General features: G+C 31.5%; 2 protein-coding genes across 2 annotated transcripts; both read left to right on the forward strand.

The window, feature by feature from the left end:
• The first annotated feature begins 1,878 nt into the window (after nucleotides 1–1,878).
• Nucleotides 1,879–4,813, forward strand: LOC114408231 (hydroxyacylglutathione hydrolase cytoplasmic-like). The gene is made up of 5 exons (XM_028371295.1): nucleotides 1,879–2,162; nucleotides 2,877–2,955; nucleotides 3,163–3,276; nucleotides 4,055–4,231; nucleotides 4,519–4,813. Exons 1-4 carry the CDS (start codon nucleotides 1,909–1,911, stop codon nucleotides 4,073–4,075), a joined length of 468 nt encoding a protein of 155 aa, XP_028227096.1. The 5' UTR covers nucleotides 1,879–1,908; the 3' UTR covers nucleotides 4,076–4,231; nucleotides 4,519–4,813.
• A 1,961-nt stretch (nucleotides 4,814–6,774) lies between these two features.
• On the forward strand, nucleotides 6,775–13,510 carry LOC114410189 (E3 ubiquitin-protein ligase RNFT1-like). The gene is made up of 8 exons (XM_028374024.1): nucleotides 6,775–7,813; nucleotides 8,769–8,845; nucleotides 8,970–9,138; nucleotides 10,990–11,078; nucleotides 11,181–11,345; nucleotides 11,466–11,543; nucleotides 12,300–12,403; nucleotides 13,107–13,510. Exons 1-8 carry the CDS (start codon nucleotides 7,222–7,224, stop codon nucleotides 13,210–13,212), a joined length of 1,380 nt encoding a protein of 459 aa, XP_028229825.1. The 5' UTR covers nucleotides 6,775–7,221; the 3' UTR covers nucleotides 13,213–13,510.
• Nucleotides 13,511–19,507: the final 5,997 nt, after the last annotated feature.

The raw sequence follows: 19,507 nt of genomic DNA on the forward strand, positions 1-19,507 counted from the left end.
TTTTTATTAAAGTCATAAAAAAGTAAATAACTTTTAATTCTTTTAATTGTGACTTTAAAGTCGTAATAGTTTTAATTTTTTAAAATCGTTATTAGAAGTCATAAATGATTCACTACTTCAAGTCATAAGTTTTTAAAATTAATTATTAACAAATTTAAATTTTTTTTAATTTTTATTTAATATTTTTATATTATTTTATTTAATATTTTTGTATTTTGTGTATTATTTAAAATTATTTTTTAAATTATTATTAGAAGTCATAATTTATTTTAAAATTAATCATTAAAAAATTTAAATTAATTTTATTTTTTACTTTATTTTATATTTTATATTGTGGTGGGATGATATCAAATAAAAAAATATAGAAAATATTAAATAAAACTATAAATTAAAACTAATTTAAATTCATTAATAATTAATTTTTAAAAAAAATTATGACTTTCAAATCATAAATTATTTACGACTTCTACTAACAATTTTAAAAAAATTAAAACATTTACAACTTTAAAATCACAATTAAAAAAATAATAAGTTATTTACTTTTTTACGATTTTAAAAAAAAATTATAAATTAATTTATAACTCTGTATTCAGAACGTCAATGATCCTACAACTTATTCCTTTGTAGGTTTAATATGAAATTTATCCCATTTAACAATTTCCAAAAATTATTTACTCTTTTGGTAGTTTAGCCCCCATGTTTTGATTATTTTACAATTACGTTAAGTTGCCCATTATTTTACAATCACAAAGTTACAGTCCTATTCCACCTCAAAAAAATTAAACTAGAAAGAACCCGAAGCTACGTTGTGTAGTGATAGTGATTATCGTTGCTTCTAAGTGCCTACACTACACACAGTCTATGTTCCTTCTCTTCGAACCATGAAAATCTATCACGTTCCTTGTCTTCGAGACAATTATTCCTACTTGTAAGTCTTATATATATGTTGTTCTCTGCAATCCTAAACAAATTTAACATAAACACACGTGAACATGTATAGTTACAGCACAACTTGCATATTCTAGTACTTCTGGCCTTCCAAATGATGCTTCACTGTTTATTATTATTATTATTATCAGGCAATCCTTTAATATAATTTGGTTTTGCACTGCTGCAGAATCGTTGACAAGAGCACCAAAGAAGGTGCGGTGGGGGACCCTGTAGAGCCTCAGAAAGTTCTAGAAGCTGCCAATTCACATTGGGTCAATCTCAAGCTTGTCCTCACCACACATCATCACGGGTGCTGCTGCTACTAGTTTCCACTTTTTTTTTTTTACCATAGTTAATTTCATTTTGGTTGGTCATGTGTAGAATCATGGTTATTTGTTTAGGATATTTTAGAGTCTCCTTTTAGATAGATGCTGTAATTTGGGTCCATATAGTTTAACTCAGGGCTCTTATTACTTCTAAATTAACTTTACCTAGCTTAGAACTGTGGTTAATATCGCCACTTTGGGATTTTAATATCCGAATATGTACTACTACTATCTATGCTTAAATAGGGCTTCTTTTATCCTAAAAAAATGAATGTAGACTGACTTGGTCTTTTTCATATAGATTTTTTTTTCATGTTATTTCTGCTTGTGTTGATAGTACAAAATTGTGTACGAATAATATAAATGGAATTACTCGGCTCAGAATTGCAGTTGATAATATAAATGCTAATAGCACCTGTATACTCTGGCTTCTAATAACTTTTGAAGCTTAGTAATCTTCATATACTTTTGCTTCCAATAACTTTTAAATGCATTTATTTTCTGTACGATTATTCATTTATCATTTGAAATATCTGTACTTAATTTGGTGCATTTTTCTGACTGTTGTCACATGGATTAGCTGTTATGTATTTATCAGTTTCTTTTTATATTTTTTATTTTATTTTCTGATGTTGACTGTTGAGAAAGAAATATGATCAATGTACAGTTTATGCAGCTGTACTTGGTTATGAACATCAGATATTGGCTGGTTATGAACGTTTGTAAATTTTGTCATCATGACAGGGATCATGCTGGTGGAAATGAAAAGATAAAGCAATTGGTGCCTGGAATCAAGGTCTATGGTAGCTTAATTGATAACGTCATAGGTTGCACTGATAAGGTTGAAAATGGGGATAAGGAGTCCCTTGGGGCTGATATTTATATATTGTGTCTTCACACACCTTGGTATGGTTAATAACTTGTCAATTGGATATTGTTGTTAGTCCCTTTTCCACAACGTAAAACTGGGAAGTTTGGATTTACCTACCAGCATTTCTGGAATAAGACTGTAACTTTGTGGTCTTTCCTCCATTTTGTATGAAATGACAATAGTCTAAGTGCCTTGATAATGCACTGCTGGAAGGGGTTTGGAAAACTCATCAACCCGCTACTATTTGTTTGCAACAAATTGTGCTGCAGTGCTGCTTACTGAATTTTGTCGTGCTGCTGCTAAGTGTGCTCGTCCTTGGTTGCAAATTTACCTTAGTTGGGAATCCTTAAAATGAAAGAAGTGATTTTGTTTATAAATGAATTATTGTATAAAAGTTGTAGGGAATGATACTCATTTAAGAATCCAACTCGTAGAGATCATTTTGAGGTTTATGATTTGACATCTTCGCACTTCTGATAGGTTCTAAATCATTTCATTTTAATTCAAAAACTATATTCCTCCAAGTACAAGAGTATTGTTTCATAGCATTGTCTATGTATGGAAACCAATAGATGCATTGAGTTTAGTTATAAGCCACCAATGAGGCATTACCCTGCTTCATTGTCTTTATTATTAAATACATGTTGTTGCTTGATGATTCCTTATGTGGTTGGACCTAAATTTCATCTTTTCTCAAGACACATTTCGCTCTTTCTTGTTAACACAAACCATTTTTCTGCCTGCTTCAGCCACACCAAAGGTCACATAAGCTATTATGTTACTGGCAAAGAGGAGGAGCAGCCTGCTGTTTTTACTGGAGACACACTGGTAAGCTGACTGATCAATCTTACCTTTCTCATTTATTAAATTGTCATGAACCATGTTCAAAAGATAAGAGTTCTTAGGAAAGGATACAATAAATTGATTCTAAAAGCTATGCCAAGTGCTTGGAGCCAGTGTATATATGACTTACCTTTTGGCCTCTCTCTATGTGAATGCTTAGATTTATTTCGTTATTACCTTCTTTTTTTACAGTTTATTGCTGATTGTGGGAAATTTTTCAAAGGAACTGCAGAGCAGATGTATCAGTCACTATGTGTAACATTAGGTTCATTACCAAAGCCAACACGAGTTTACTGTGGCCATGGGGTAATGTAATACTAAAATCCCCTCTACCAGAATTCTCTTAGCATCATGGTTCTATTCATGAAACAGATGAGCATATATTTAGGATGCATAGTGCCCCAACCTAGGAATGCTTGGTTGCGAAAGTTATTGTAGATAATCCCAAATAATTTTAGGCCAGGCCTTACTGGTAAACTTGTACAAATGCAAGGGTTACATCTCCACTTGGTTGCACAGATAAGTCAGACTGATTTGAATGTAATGAAACAGAAATTATTGACACTTGATCCATGTACCAAATTTAGGTGTAAATTAAGACTATTAATGGTTCCAAAACTTATTAATGCTGGAGTCCCTGTATCCATGTGCTTAAAATGGACACTTAGGTTTCTTGTCAAGAAGCAATTGCTTCAGGAATCCTTACGCAGTTAAGCATGACAATCCATAGATCTTTAATAACACAAGGTTTTGGAGATCCAATAGCCAACTTCATAATTATAATTGGAAAAAGGAGTGGATTTCTCTTGATACTCCTTACTCAATGAATGTAAATAACAGGTGCATTTGTACCAAACCAGTTGTACAATACCAAACTAATTATTTAGATTTAATCAGAAGTTTATAACCTGAGGCATTCAAAACGTACAAGGGAAGAGAAGCGGATACTCTAGATTATTTTATTATGTGCTTGTGGACTTCTGACCTACAAAAGCTTAAATTCTTGTTCATTTATTATGCTGCGCCTCTTTCTTATAATTTACATTATTAATCAAATGTAGGAGTTTGAATTTCTTGTGTCTAGTATGCAGTGAGGAACTTGTAATTTGCTCTGACAATTGAGCCACATAATTTGAGGATACAACAGAAATTAACATAGGCTAAGAATCAGCAGCAAGCTGGTCAACTTACAATTTCCTCCACCATTGAGGAAGAAATGGAAACCAACCCATTTAAGAGGGTTGACCAACCCGACATTCAGGTTTACCTCCTCCCCACTTACCAACTCTTCAAAAGAAAAAAATTACTATTAGGTAGTTCAGGATTAATTGTTCATGATCTCAATCTTTTACCTGACATGTATTTAAGTTTTTTTATTTAGGAGAAAAAACTAATGACAATTAGTTAAATGTTATGTGATAGTAATTAATTAAGGATATACTTAAGAGAGTACAAATTGATAGAAAGAAGTAATGAAAAAGATGTACCAATAGATGTACATTTTTATTTGTTTGTTTTACACACTGACAAATGTTATAATCCTTGAAGGAGAAGGTAGGGTGCAAGTCTCCCGTTGAAGCTTTAAGAGAGTTACGGAAGCTGAAAGACAACTGGAAGGGGTAGTGGAATTAACTGATTACTGCATACTCCATGTGAAGGTGTTTTTATATGCATCTTGTTACTGTTGCTGAAACTGATCGAAAAGAAAGATATGAGATAATTGTCTTGTCATGTTAGGGGAGCGGATTGTGATTAAAATTTCCAATTCCTCGTATTGTCATCTAGACACGTATGTTACGTTGGTTAGTCTAATACTAAGATGTTCCATTTCATTCATGTCATATACCTGTGAACTTGAAAAACATTATTTTTTTCCTCTCTCTCTCTCTCCCTCTCTCCCTCTCCCAACCGCGAAATTTTAATAAAATCAAGCACAGAAATACAAATATGATTATTTTTTTTTATTTCTATCTGTGGTTGTCATAGAAAATTATGGCCTGCTTTTTACTGATTTATTTTGTTTCATGCCATTTTTTTTTTATTAAAGTGTTAATGTTTATTTTGGTACTAATAGGTCTTGAGTGCGGTGATTGCGGGGCTCCTTTTATTTTTGTTGGAAAAAATATAAATTATATTAAACCTAAAATAATACAATAATAAATGGGACATCAAAAGTCTTTCTAATACAAGAAAACTTATATGAAGATGTTAAAATAAATGCAACAGGTGCGCTTCTCTATACATAAGAAACTTAATCTTGTTAATAACTTCTATTACAAAAAATTAATAATCTTCACAAATCAACTTGTTTTTAGACAACCAGATGCAATAGACTGTAATTATACAGATGCAACAGGGACTCCTCTTTTTATTTTTGATTGGAGTAAGTGTGGCTCAAACTTAGCAAAGTGGACATTAAATTAGTGGCAAAACGCAACTAGCAACTGCTGAGGCGGTGCCCATTGTGATTTCAAAGTCGGCAATTGATTAATACTAATTTTGCAAGTAAATACAAATAAAAAGGACATTTTATTAAGTTCATTTTTAATAACAAATAAATATTTTTATATTAAATGATAATTTGGAAAATGTAAAATATTTCTAGTGATTAATAAAATGAAATTTTTTATCTATATATAATAAAGAAATCAATGTGATTACATAAGATGATTTTGTTTTAACATGTTTCCTAAATGCGGGTTTGTATCTTAATAACTGTGTGATTCCCTACGAAAACCATATTTACCTAATAGAAGTGTTTGTGATTTTAGTGTAACTGCAAATAAAATTTATATATATATATATATATATATAGTCTAGAGCATCACATACAAACCTAGCCTCTATGGTTGGTTGTATCACATAGTTTAGCAAGACTTGGATAACAAGTTGGGCAAGAGTCGTCTTTCTTGCTAAAGGTGGCAAAATGGGTGGCCTCGGTGGACCAACCCTAACAACTCGTAAAAAAGGTTGAGAAATTTGAGCTGAGTCAAACGTTCCATTTTATCACTTGTACTTCTCGCATCTTATAAATCTCTTTCCAAATTTCCACGAAAATACTGATTAAAATTATTTATGTTTCAAATTCTTCACCATAATCTTATTTAAAATATTCAAATGAAAAGAGTAATTTGAGAAATTTAAATCAATAAGATTGACAAAAGAATCACACTTGCTTACTTTAATTCAATTAGTAAAAAACTTATAAAATTAAGATCGTAGGCAGCTCAGTTTCTTTAATTTTGAAAATAAAAAATTTTGAAAATCTAAAATCACAATTGGATTAGTCTAGATAGAGGGAGTGACAAAGACTAAAATCACACCTAATGAGAAACCGTAATTAGGAAACATGTTTAAAATGTATTACCAAAATAATCACCAATAATGCTAAGAAAAAAGTTATATTTGATAAAATTAGTTAGAAATTAAAAATAAAAAAATATTTTATTAAATCATGAGTGTTTGATAAGATGATTTATTGAAGTGGTTAAAAAATTATAAAACTACATAAAGAATAAACCTAATAAAATATTACCTAGAAAAGATTAAAAGAAAATCTAATAAATATTTAAAGATAAAAAATGAATAAATATAAAATTATATAAGTTAAAAACTAATATTTTAAAAAATATTACTTTAAGTAATATATTTAAAAAAGTTATAAACTACTAAAAAAGATTATTTATCAAATAGATAAAAAAAAGTTAAAAATTAAATAAAATATCTTATCAAATACAATAAAATAGTTTGGTCGAAGGACAAAAACTTATAATAAATACAGCTTTGGTCCTTTGGAATAGGAGGAAGGCAAGAAAAGTAATAATATCCAATCAAACGCGTTTGTCTATCATCAATGTCAAGCTTGCGTCCTCTCTCTCACAGGCTGCGACACAGTCACACACAAAATATCGAAAGAGAAGGTTTCAGCTTCCTGACCTTGACTTTTCTCCTCTCTTCCTCTTCCACCATGTCCATCGCACGATCCGCGTTCACATTAAACCCTCTCATCACACACTAACCCTCTCGACATCTTCTCTTTTCTTTATTCACAAAACTTCATCCCCTTTCTCACAATTAATTCCGCGCCAAATAACCTAATCCTAAACCGAAATCTTATATCATCACGAATGCTTTTGCTTTTCCAGTATTTGCGATCGGTATAATCAGAGGACGCCGTACGGAAAAAGGAACACGCACGGTAGGTGAAGCGAAAGCGAAAGAGGTTAGTTAGTTAGTTAGGGTTTCGGCGAGATGGAATCGTCACCGTCCTCGTCGTCTTCTGGAAGCGACACCAGTGGTGGTGGTGGTGGTGGTGGCGGCGGCGCTGTCACGTGGTTCGGGATGAGTTTCCCATTCCGTTCTCCGCTCTCTCTCGTGATGGATTACTGCGTACGCGAGGATTCTGCGGAGCCTGTGATTATCATTCCCCGCACGCGCCCGCGTTTTCAGGCGCATGCCGAATCGGACGCTGCTTCGGCCTCTGATTCCGATGAGAATGCGTGCAACGGCGCTGCTGAGGAGGTTGCGATACGCATAATTGGGGTCGGCGAGCAGGAGAGCGGTTCGTCGCCCTCATCGTCGAGGGGCCGGGGCGGGGAGCTGGGCGGTGAGGAGGCGGTGGTTGGGAGGAGCGGGATGCTGTCGTCTCGCCGGCGAATGGCGGAGGAGAGGGTGCCGTTGGTGTCTTTGGATGATGGGATTGTTGGCGCTAGGGATTCTTCTTCTTCATCATCGTCCTCTACTTACCAGAGGTATGATATTCAGCAGGTTGCGAAGTGGATTGAGCAGATTCTACCGTTTTCTCTCTTGTTGCTGATTGTTTTCATCCGCCAGCATTTGCAAGGTATCGCTTCTTCAGTTTAGTTTTGTTGTCTCTACAATTGGTTTTTGCATCAAATGCAAAGTACGTGTTCAACTCGTTGGATTGGATTGGATTTATATTGTATGTGCTAGAGTTTGAGGATGTGGGTGGAGCAAGTTGTTTAACTTAGATATTAGAGAGATTGTATATGGTTGACTTGTTGGCAATATTTTGATGATATTGTAACTTGTTTGGGGTTATGCTTTTTTGCATTATGCTCTTGATACAGATACTTTTTTCTTCGATATAGCATTCCTTTGTCTGCCTCTTGTATTTGGAGGCCTGTCAAGGTTTTCTCATGGGATGTGCTTAGGGGAATAATAGTCTGTTAAAGAAAGGTTGCTTGCCTTGTGGAGGGGATGAAAACTATGAAATTAGCATTCACTAACATACGTGCTACCCAATTCCCCAATTAAATTATTTTTTGATGTTTCTGCTGCCATGTGGCTTTCAACACACTATGTTATTGCCAAGGAAAGAGGTAGAGTGAAAGAAAAGATTACCCGAAACAGTTTACTGCTTCTCCTACTTGGAGCCTGGAGGTGCCTCTCCTTTGTAAGGAAATTGGACTTTCCCTATCATAAGAGATGTGAAGATGATTTTGTAGAGTTAATTCAGAGATAATCTTGATCCCTTGTGTTTTTTTAAGATACTATTTGATTATGTCAGTTTTACTTGATGAAGAATACTGCACTGCATGCTTTGTATGTTCCCTGTGACCGTGACTGTATCTTATCTTCTTTAAATTTCATCCCTTCTGAATAGGGAAAGAAGCAATGTGGTTAGTTTTTTGTTTTTAATATGTTGAATTGGTTGACTACAGTTTAGGAGAGTGGCACACTGGTTCTCATGCATAGTTTCAGTTTGTTCTGAATTTCTACTTTTGATTTGACTCTTTCCACATAACTTTGTGATATTCATTTCTGGGAACTTGCAGGTTTCTTTGTCACAATTTGTATATCAGCTGTGATGTTCAAGTCAAATGAAATTGTTAAGAAGCAGACTGCCCTGAAGGTGCTATACCTAGAATTTTGCAAGTCCTTTAAAGTTTCATTTTCTATCTACATGTTGAATCCCATCATCCTCATAAAGAGATGAAAATAAAACTGGAGATCTCATTTTAAGTTCTATTTTGCAGGGAGATCGGAAAGTCTCTGTTCTTCTCGGTATCTCTTTTGCCTTTATGCTGCATGTGATAAGCATTTACTGGTGGTATCGAAATGATGATCTTTTATACCCACTGGCCATGCTTCCACCAAAAACACCGCCACCTTTCTGGCATACAATATTCATCATTTTGGTGAATGGTATGGATTTATTCTATGTGGACTCTATATGCGATCATTACATTGCTACAGTTTGTTTACACTAGACAGTTTTATTTTCTCTATTGGACATAGAGACATCAAATGTCTGTTAATAGTATGTGATTGAAACAGAAAATTGTCTCCTTAGTGAATAACTAAGTAGTTTGTTTTAATTGTTGAGTGCTTGATTAATGTGCAAGGGACTTGAAAGTTTTAGCAGAATAGTAGGGCTATTTGCTTGATTCATAATGATGACATTGAAGACTTCCTTTTTTCTTTTCTCTTGTGCTTGTGCTTCATAATTTCTAGTTTGGAATATTTTATATTTTAAAAATATATCTTGAGTGTGGAAGAATCCAATAATTACGATAAAATGGGTTGTTTAGTTTGTATTTAATCAGTTGCCCTGGACCAAAATTGAATAAAAATTGTTTAAAGATAAAGCTAACAGTTAGTTTCCAACTAGGGCTGCATGAATTGGGTTTGAATCTTTGGGTCCCTCATTGCTGGGTGATTTATAATCTCATTGAAGGCGGTTTTCCTTGGCCTTAGAATGGGGAGAGCCTTAATTACCCCAAACTGTTATCCATCAAAAAGGTTAGCCATTCTTTTTTTCTTTTCCCTCTGACATAGAGACAAAGTCTGCCTTTTGTGCTTATGCACAGTCATTGCTTGATCACTTATGTTGTCCACATGTCAGTAATTCCTCGGGAAAAAAAGGAAAATCACCACTGAATTTGTGTTCAAGATCCAAAATCCCTTAGTGAGACCGATTTTGAACTCCCAATTTGTATATCCACTCATTTCTGGCCTCTTTAAGGGGTATTGCGAAGAGCTTTTATGGCGATTATTTGAGCTTATCTTATCACATTCAAGTATTTAAGTTGAAAATCAAATTGAAGGTGTTTGATTAAGCTTATAAAAGTGGCTTATGATCCTTCTATAAGCTCTGTTTAGCATATTTCAATGAGATTTCATGGTGAAGGTTATCGAAATAAGCTTATTGAATTAAGTGTTTGTGATATAGGCTCTCATGTGATAAGTTTTTTTTGTTCAAGAAGTGTTTAATTAAACTCTTACCCCCAGATGTGCCATTAGATGAGCTGTTGTAATAAGTGCTTATGTATTAATGAGTCTTACATTCACACTTATACAACTTTGCAATGGCTAGCTTCAAAGCTTATTCTAAAAGCTTGAATAAGTTTTATCTTGTGTCTAGTATTAGCTGAGCTTGAAAACATGTAGCCCTTCTCTCCACTTCTTTCATTTGAATTGATATTGTCACATGAATTGTGGAATTAATATCAATTGTGTTGCTACTGTCAGTATTGTGGATGGATTTCATGCTTATCTCTGAATTTTTAGGTTGCATACTACTGTCTGCCATGCAGCCAAGCTTGGTGGAACCTAAATGAGTTAATTTTTGCAATATTAAATGTGTTTTTAATGATGAACCAAGATTTGTGGGTCTTCCAGTATGTGCCATTTGATGTATTTTCTATGTTCATATTGAAAGAAGAATTCTCAAATTTGGTTGTTTGCATCATACTTTACTAGTTCTCTTTCATTAAATGTTGTTTTGGAGGAAAAAAATGTAGCCGCCTATTTGCATTAGTGAGATATTGTTCAACACTGATAATGAGTAGTATCTTTGTAAATCTCTTTAATGCTATATCAATATGTTTTTTGGATTTTTGGGTGTCCTGGTTGATTGTTTCTCAGTGTCTTTGCTATCCTTTGATATTGGTATCTTTCCTGGCATATAATATCATTTTAATTTTGTTTGCAGCAATTTTATTTTATTTTATTTTTTTGGTTGATATTGACTTTTCAGATACATTGACTTTTCAGATACATTGGTGCGGCAAGCAGCAATGGCTTTCAAATGTTTGTTGCTTATTTACTACAAAAATGGAAGAGGCCATAACTTCCGTCGGCAGGTTTTTAGTAGCTTCCTCACTTTTTCCAACAAGCATAGTAGCATATATTTTTCAAGTATAGTTTCCTCCTACAATCATCTGATATTATTTAACTTATTTCAGGGTCAAATGTTAACTCTGGTCGAGTATACTCTGCTGCTGTATCGTGCCTTGTTGCCAACACCAGTTTGGTACCGATTTTTCTTGAACAAGGATTATGGAAGTCTCTTTTCCTCACTGACCACAGGATTGTATCTAACTTTCAAGCTAACATCAGTAGTTGAGAAGGTATGTTTTCATTCTTTAAAATTGGCATTCTTACTTCATACTTCATAGTGCTGTATTTAACAATTTTTGTACATGAACCTAAATTATTCCATTTTATTCAACCTTCTATGTATTTATTAGGTCCAGTGCTTCGTTTCTGCCTTAAAAGCATTATCAAAAAAGGAAGTTCATTATGGGGTTCATGCCACAACGGAACAGGTAAATAATATGTAAAATGCTCTGATTAAGTCTGAATTCATAATTGCAATTATAAGTAATGCTTCTCTCTCCTTTGTTACTATGCGTTTATATTGATACTGTTATATGCTTCTCTTTTTTTCCGGAAATTTTAGCTTTCTTACATTTGTAACTGCATACAAAATATATTTAAATTTGGGCATGCCTTTGTGTTTGCATTTATCTTGTGCTAAATTTGATATATTGTAACAATTTCTTAATTATGAACCATTAAATTTCTTTATTTGTATTATGTTAACTATTTTCTCTCCTATAGTTTGTTTGATGAATGTGGAGATAAAGTAATATAAGTTAATGCAACTGTTTCCTATCATATTCCTTAAAAATATAATGCATTATGAATTTTAGTGAAGTGGACATGTATCATGGAGCTGATAAAATTACTATTTAAGAATTTAATGCACAGGAGTATACAATGTTGATTGTGAAATGAATGTTGATTGATTAATTTTTGACTCAATGTAATTATCCTTTCTACTTTGATGCTTGGTTAATGGTTTCTATATATGGTGGTCTTTGACACATTGACGTCGACTTTATACTTTGATTCTGTATTATGTTTGCTATTGATCTTTTGTTATCCGATGCTGTGTATTCATTTATTCCTTTATGATGTTTTTTCCTGCCTTAAAGGAAAAAACTCTTTTTATACCAATATTGGGATTTGTTGAAGAATCCTTTTTGGCAGCCTTTCTAACAGTGATTATCTAAATGCAGGTGAATGCTGCTGGTGACATGTGTGCTATATGCCAGGAGAAGATGCAGGCTCCCATATTGTTGAGCTGTAAACACATGTTCTGTGAGGAGTGTGTATCTGAATGGTCAGTTAATAGTTTTATTTCTTGTTTGCACCTTTTAAATTGAAAGCTTACTACATATTTAAGAGAAATGAGCTATAGGATTCTAAAAGTAATAGATAATTGTTTAGGGTGGACTAGCTATCTGTCAAGAGTTTATCCCATAAGCTGCATCAATTAATTCTCTGTAAAATAAATTCGATATAGTTTGTTGATCTTGGCTATTTGTTTACATATCTCTTTCTCCTAGATATAGTTTGTTGATCCTGTTATTTTTTTTCCCTGACAGTTTTCAATTTCTTTCTTTATGCTTTTCCTTAGTATCTAAGTTTTGCATGGGTAAGTTTAGCTTGTAATTTTATGGAAACACGATACTGGGGTATTTGGGAAAGAGAGGTGCTCTCCTGCATTATACTAGTGAGTGAAGAAAAAAATGTGATGCTGATGGAAATGAAAATTTTTCTAGAAAGTGCACTCTGCTACTATTCTGTGCGCTTCATGGTCAGAAGTACTTTCCTCAAAATTTAGGACTCCGACTCTATGAAAAGCTTTTATTTTCTCAACGTTTATATTCATCAATTGTTTCTACCTATCAATAACTGTCTATGATAAGTATGTAGATGCCTTTGACTTGTACAGGAGTCATTTAGATTGTATTTTGATTTGTTCATAGTCGTCCGTACTTATCAGTTCTCTCTTAACCAACAAAGATACATTTGTTTTTCAGGTTTGAGAGAGAACGAACTTGTCCATTATGCAGGGCATTGGTAAAACCAGCTGATCTGCGGACCTTCGGAGATGGATCAACAAGTCTATTTTTTCAGTTGTTTTAAGTTCATTTTCTTTGACTTGTTGGGTCATGTTTTTGAGCCAAAATCTTCCTGGAAAATGTCACCATCTATGGTTTGGTAAAATTTTCCATTAATGAAATTGAGATTGAAAAAAGAATAAAGAGATATTTATATGTATGGTTAAAGTATATAAGTTCATTCTAGAGTAATGAGGTCAGATGTACAAAGGGATATAGATAGCTGGCATTATACTGAAATCCGCGTGGATCTCTTAACCTGATATTCGTCACGTCACACAATGGAAACTTTTGTTTATAATGTTACATTTCAAATTAATTTCCCTCTTCCTCCCATGCTATCCTGCTGTACGGGTTACTCTACAGGTATACGTTGGTAAATTTGTTTTAGAGCAAGTTGACATTTTATTAGGTTATTAAATAAATGTTTATAAACATTGAATTTTGTCAATAGAACCAGTGCTGAAAACTTTATATGGTAAATGGTATTTATTTATAAAACTTTATATAATAATTTTTTTTGGCGATTTAATGTAGTGCTTTATTGCGAAATCTATTTTTTTAACACAAATATTGGCTATTGGTTTGCAAGGTAATAAGGTTGCATTTTAGATTGGTTAGATTTGGATTCAACATAAAGTTTGAACATGAAGGTTTATAGCAGAAATTCTTCACAAGATTTTTTCAACTGTTCTTTTTATGTAGTAAAATAAAGTTTTGAACGTTTTGCATACTATTCAAACCCTCCAGTACTCGTGTAAAGTAGCTTGCTTTGCAACCTTTTTGTTTAGTTAACTTTTTTCTCCTTTAAATTGTTGCAAAATAATTGAAGTTGTTTTTCTATAAAAATACAATACTGGAATTGGATTCTCTGCAGTTCAAATAAAACTGCGGTACAATGCAATTCAAATTCATTATTCATACTTGTAGATTTGTAGTTATATTTTTTTCTTCACTCCAAATTAATTATTTATGGCTTATATGTTCTAAAGTTAATAAACTTTGGAGAATCCTAATCTCAATCTATAGGAAATATTCATTGCTTGATTACATAATTATTACATATTGGTGATGCTTGGACATGTGATCTTTCTTGTTTTCCTTAAATTATCCGAAGTCTACATCCTAGATTTGTTATGCTGTTTACATAGGATTATTCAAGGAAAGAGCTTGTTTACATAGGATTATCTAAAGAACTTCGATTGACTGCATGTGAAAAGAATGTGATACTAGCAAATCAATGTATATGAAAGTGAGGGAGAAGTTTTAGTTCACTCGGCTAAGATAAAAACAAATAGTATAAAATAGAAATAAAAAATTACATGTACACTCACCAGTGCTGGTGGATGGAGAATGACAAAAGGATTAAACTATATATAACTTACAATGTGGCAATCCTATACATACACAAAAGTGAATGTGGGTGGCAACATTAAATTAATAACTAAATTAGGGAGCAGAAGAGGGACACGTTGAGAAATAGAGGGATTGTGCAAATATGGTGATGGAAAAGTGGAAATAAATCTAAACAGAATCTGGGCAGATTTAAAGATTATGAAGGGATATCTTTGGTGGCCCAATGATGGTCTGGCTGCTGCTCCCCACTCTGGCATTGTGGGAGAACACATTATTCACTGCATCACTTCAACTTTTGACTCCCCGCTCACTATAAAGGCCAACCCTTCATGCCTTTCCATTATCACTTTCTTTCTCCCTTTTGATTCATAATCTTCATCATCGCCTTTTTTATGGGACTTCCTCTCCTTTTTTTCCCCCTTTCCTTCTTCCACATGTCCATTTCTTTAATCAGTTTAGTTTGTACTCCATTGCTCCCTGCTTCGCTGTTACTAGTTTTGCTTTTTCATTCCCATATTTTCACTGCAATCAAAGTTAGCACAACACTGAATTTCATTTTCTAGTTTTCTCTGAAATTAGAATTTGTGTCTAACTCAATATTACAAAATTGATTTGTAAAGTAAGAATTGTTCTTATTAATACATACAAGTTTAATAATCATTCAATCATAGATTATTATTGATATAATTTTTAAAATAATTATTATAAAATTCTATAAATTTATGATATATGGTAAATTATGATTAAATTACAATATAAAATTATTTTATATAACATATTTTTCCTATACATATTACTTTGCTTATATGACTATTAGTAGTAGATCTGGAGATCTCCGACGTATATAGAGAGAAACATAAAATACACATTTATGGTAAAATCATTTGAGGGTTATGACTTATATTATGGTGAATAGAAAAAAAGGGACAACAAAGTATATATTAATTATTTAATTTTATTGATTTGTTTGCTTAGTTTGTAATAGGAGGAAGAGAGAAAACTAAAATTGATTTATCACACTCCAAACTATACGCTAATGCAATTATGTTTGTTCTTTCATTTTTCTTCTTTTTTATGATGTTGCTTTTGAGAATCACTGTTCTGTTAATGTTAGCTAGCTGGTTAGCCCAGTGGGGTGGAATGTATAAATAGTTATAGTTCGCAACGGCTTATATATGTACGTAAAACATTAGATCCCAAATGGAACTTAAAGGAATTGAGTTGTGGAGCACAATGCACGTGCTGATAAGGTTCTCTGACAGTTTTATGGAATGTTGATGATGAGGAATAAGACTAGGAAAAGCACAGCTGAATAATGCATACATTGCATATATGGCTGGTCTCCATATGTAAGGAAGAATATAGCTACTGAACAGCTAAGGAAGCACATTGTGAAATTATTTATGAACAATTTTCGTGATATTTTTAATATTCTTAAGAAACCTATCGCGTTTCCTAGGGTTAAAACCTTTATACCTTATTTGAAAGATTTAATTTTAGTTCTATTCGGACAAAAGACATGATAATTTTCGTATTTAAAAAAGATAGACTATTCATGGATGTTAGCTTTTGATATTTAATTTGGCAAACGGTCATGCTATTCTATGCAAAAACTATTTTTATGGGTCAGCTTAAAGTTTAGTTATTTGGGAATAAATACATTTTAATTAATAAAATTATTGCAATTGATTTCTAAATAATGTTTTGTATATTTTTTGAGATATAAAATTAAAATATTTCATGTATTATGTGATAATTTTTAATTAAGTTAAAATTAAAATGAAATAAAATAGAATTAAAATCATAAAATGAAAATACATATTTAATCTAAATAAATAAATAGAAAATATAAGTATCTTAAATTTAAGGAAAAAGACTAAAGTTAAAAAAGTAAAAAAAAAAAAAAAGAGAGAGAGAGAGAGAGATAATTAATTTGAGTGTATAAATAATTGAGATGTGAGATAAAAAATGAAATTTCAATATAAATATATATTAAAATTAATATAAATGAAAAATTTAAAACAAATTATAATTTTATATTTTTATAGAAATAAATGCTAAATAAGAAATCTCATGTCGCAAGAAGAAAGATGGTATTATAAGAAATGTCATCATGTGTAAGAGTGAACATTCTCACTTATAATATAGGGTTAACTATGTTTTTGTTTCTTGAATGTTGTTAATTTTTTTTACTTTTAATCCTTAAAAAAAATTGACTAATTTTAGTTGCTGAAATTTTTTTCCTTACCATTTTTAGTTCCTCCCATAAAGTCTTGTCGTTAATGGAAGATGTGACAACTTCTATAAGCCTTAGGAGCTTACGATTAGGTGTGCCTTAGTTTTTTATGAGACTCAACTTTTTCTTTTGTTGAAGAAACTCAAATACTATTTTTTCATATAGTTTTTTTTTTAAGAAAAAGGGGGAATCAAATCAAATTGGTTTTATACAGGTTAATGCATGTTTAGTTGACAACTTGAAATTGTTTTTTTAAATGAACACTTATTTCATCAACTTTCTAATAAAGCTTTCAAATAAAAGTAATTATTTCTGAAGTTAATTGATTACCAAATGACACTTGTAAGTTATAGTATACTCTAATTAATATTACTTGAAAAAATTGTTAAAACATTTTTAGGATTCAATACATTATTAAATAATGAGTGTAATAGAGAATGTGTTACGTTCAAGAGTAAATATTAAAATTCATAGATGAATTACACTATGTCATTTCTTATATAAACTTTGTTTGCCATAAATTTTGCAAATCAACATAATCTATGGTATGTAGGATCACATTCTCGATCGTGAGGTAGTCAAGTGCGGCAAAACTACTTTTTAGTTTAATTAATTTGAGTCGGGTTATTGTCATATCTTTTAAGATGATAAAATTTTCTTTTGGACTATTCTTTTTAAAATAAAATCTTGTTTAAAAAATTAAACTCCTTAATCATCAGTTAGATCAAATGATGTACACTGGTTTATTTAGACTTAATTTAAGATTTTGCAAAAGCAAACTTCTTATTTTGTTTGTTTATTAAACACTTCAAAATAATTTCAATGACTTTCTAATTAATTGGTTAATATTTTTATTTTTTATTAATTACGTTACTTTAAAATTAAACAATAACTTATCTAGGAATATTGTTTAATTAGGTTTAAACATGAATACTTTAGTTTTTTAAACATGAAGATTAAACAATAATTTACCTAGTATAATACTTTATTTGTCTTCTGTACAATTTCATATGAAATGTACTTATAAAAATTGTTTGCATTCTTTAGAATCATGATGCAGTTTAATTTAAAGAAAATGAGATCATAAAATTGAAACTTTTGTTCAATTATAGTGTTTAAGACTACGGAAAAACAAATGATACTAACTTGTTCTTTTTGCAAGTACGAACAATAAACACTTCTCGTCGCTTCCTTCCCCATTCTGAGAAAGAAGTTTGCCACTCTGACAACAAAAATAAAAGTTGTCTACATATGAAATCTCAATAATAGCCTTTGCATTTTTTTTAATTGTCCGGAGAGGCTAAGTTTTTATTTTGATTGAAAATTAAAAAATGTTTCTAGAAAATACTTATGCAACCTTCAACACACCCATTCACACACAAAAGTGACACAACATATATAAATCATGTATATTTGACGTGGTTTCAAAGTCTCTATATATGTTATCGGTTGTCTTGATCTATATAATTAATTAATATATTCTTATTAAATCCTCAAGAATTTTTAAAAACCTGTAGTGCGTGAGATATAGGAATTAATTAACAAACAAAATGAATTTACAATTTCTAAATATAGATTGTTTATTTTATTTTAATCTCATTTTCCTTTATCAAATGCAGAAAATTGCATTGCAGATAATTAATTTCCAATATATATATTTCTTAATTACTTCTCAGTCTTGAAAACAAAGCAGCATTTTACTTTTGGTTCAAACTTCAAATCCATTTTCATCACATTCCCAGTTTTCTCCACTTTTTCTACTAACTACACACTTCACACTTCAATATATAGTTGATTATTTATATCAAATACATTTGAATAATTATTATATGTATAACAATTGAATAATAGAATTAAAAAGAGAACGAACAGAAAAAGTATTCTGTATTTAAATTGTGATATATATAAACACATTTTTTTAGCTAAATTACTTTAACAATTAATTAATTTCACATATGCAATTAAAACATAGGAAGATACTAGCAATTATTTGAGCAACAAGAATGTTTCTAAAACAAATGTGTGGTTATGAATTCGTGGTGCCTCACCTTGTACGTATAGCACAAACTTGTGAAAATTTACATGCGAAGACAAACATAAACAAAATAGGAGGGAATCTAACAGTGTAAAAGTTATAAAGAACTACCATCCACATTGATCTTGATAGTATGTTGATGAGGAATTGGAAGAAGCTTGTTCGGACATCTGAACCATATTCTGGATCTGGTTGATGATGAACCAGTGATGCCAAACATGTTCGATTCTAAGCAATTACTGAAAATAGCACTCCCTTAATTTCATCACATCGCGTTTCTAAGCAGCCAGATCAAATTATACAGTCTCTCAACACATGAAAAGGAAGCAAAACACTATCTCCAATGGACATAACATACATGATAGTTGGTCAAAGAAATAGGAAATTTCCTTCAAATCAAGGATTAAAGAAAAAACACATGTTTGAGGTGTTTTTTTTATATTAAGAATGATTAAGAAGATTTGTGATATTCATTATTGAGGACTTTTTTATTTAAAATAATTAAGAATATTTGTGCATTCATTAACAAGACTTATAAAAAAGTAAATAAAAGAAAAAACCAAATTACTGAACTTCAGTAAAAAAACAACTAAACAAACTACAAATTAATTCAACTAATAATCTATTTATAATAATAACATTATTGATACGAAAAGTCAAGTCAGGGGCCAGGGTCCCTACAGCTCAACGTTA

Source organism: Glycine soja, chromosome 4 (genome assembly GCF_004193775.1).
Source record: "Glycine soja cultivar W05 chromosome 4, ASM419377v2, whole genome shotgun sequence".
Classification (NCBI taxonomy): domain Eukaryota; kingdom Viridiplantae; phylum Streptophyta; class Magnoliopsida; order Fabales; family Fabaceae; genus Glycine; species Glycine soja.

Coding starts and splice junctions, on each gene's coding strand:
- LOC114408231 (XM_028371295.1), top strand. CDS start 1,909: ATGATCAATGTACAGTTTATGCAGCTGTACTTGGTTATGAACATCAGA. Junction 2,956..3,162: donor TTTTTACTGGAGACACACTG/GTAAGCTGACTG, acceptor CTTTTTTTACAG/TTTATTGCTGATTGTGGGAA. Junction 3,277..4,054: donor GAGTTTACTGTGGCCATGGG/GTAATGTAATAC, acceptor TCTTGTGTCTAG/TATGCAGTGAGGAACTTGTA.
- LOC114410189 (XM_028374024.1), top strand. CDS start 7,222: ATGGAATCGTCACCGTCCTCGTCGTCTTCTGGAAGCGACACCAGTGGT. Junction 7,814..8,768: donor CATCCGCCAGCATTTGCAAG/GTATCGCTTCTT, acceptor GGGAACTTGCAG/GTTTCTTTGTCACAATTTGT. Junction 11,544..12,299: donor TTCATGCCACAACGGAACAG/GTAAATAATATG, acceptor ATCTAAATGCAG/GTGAATGCTGCTGGTGACAT.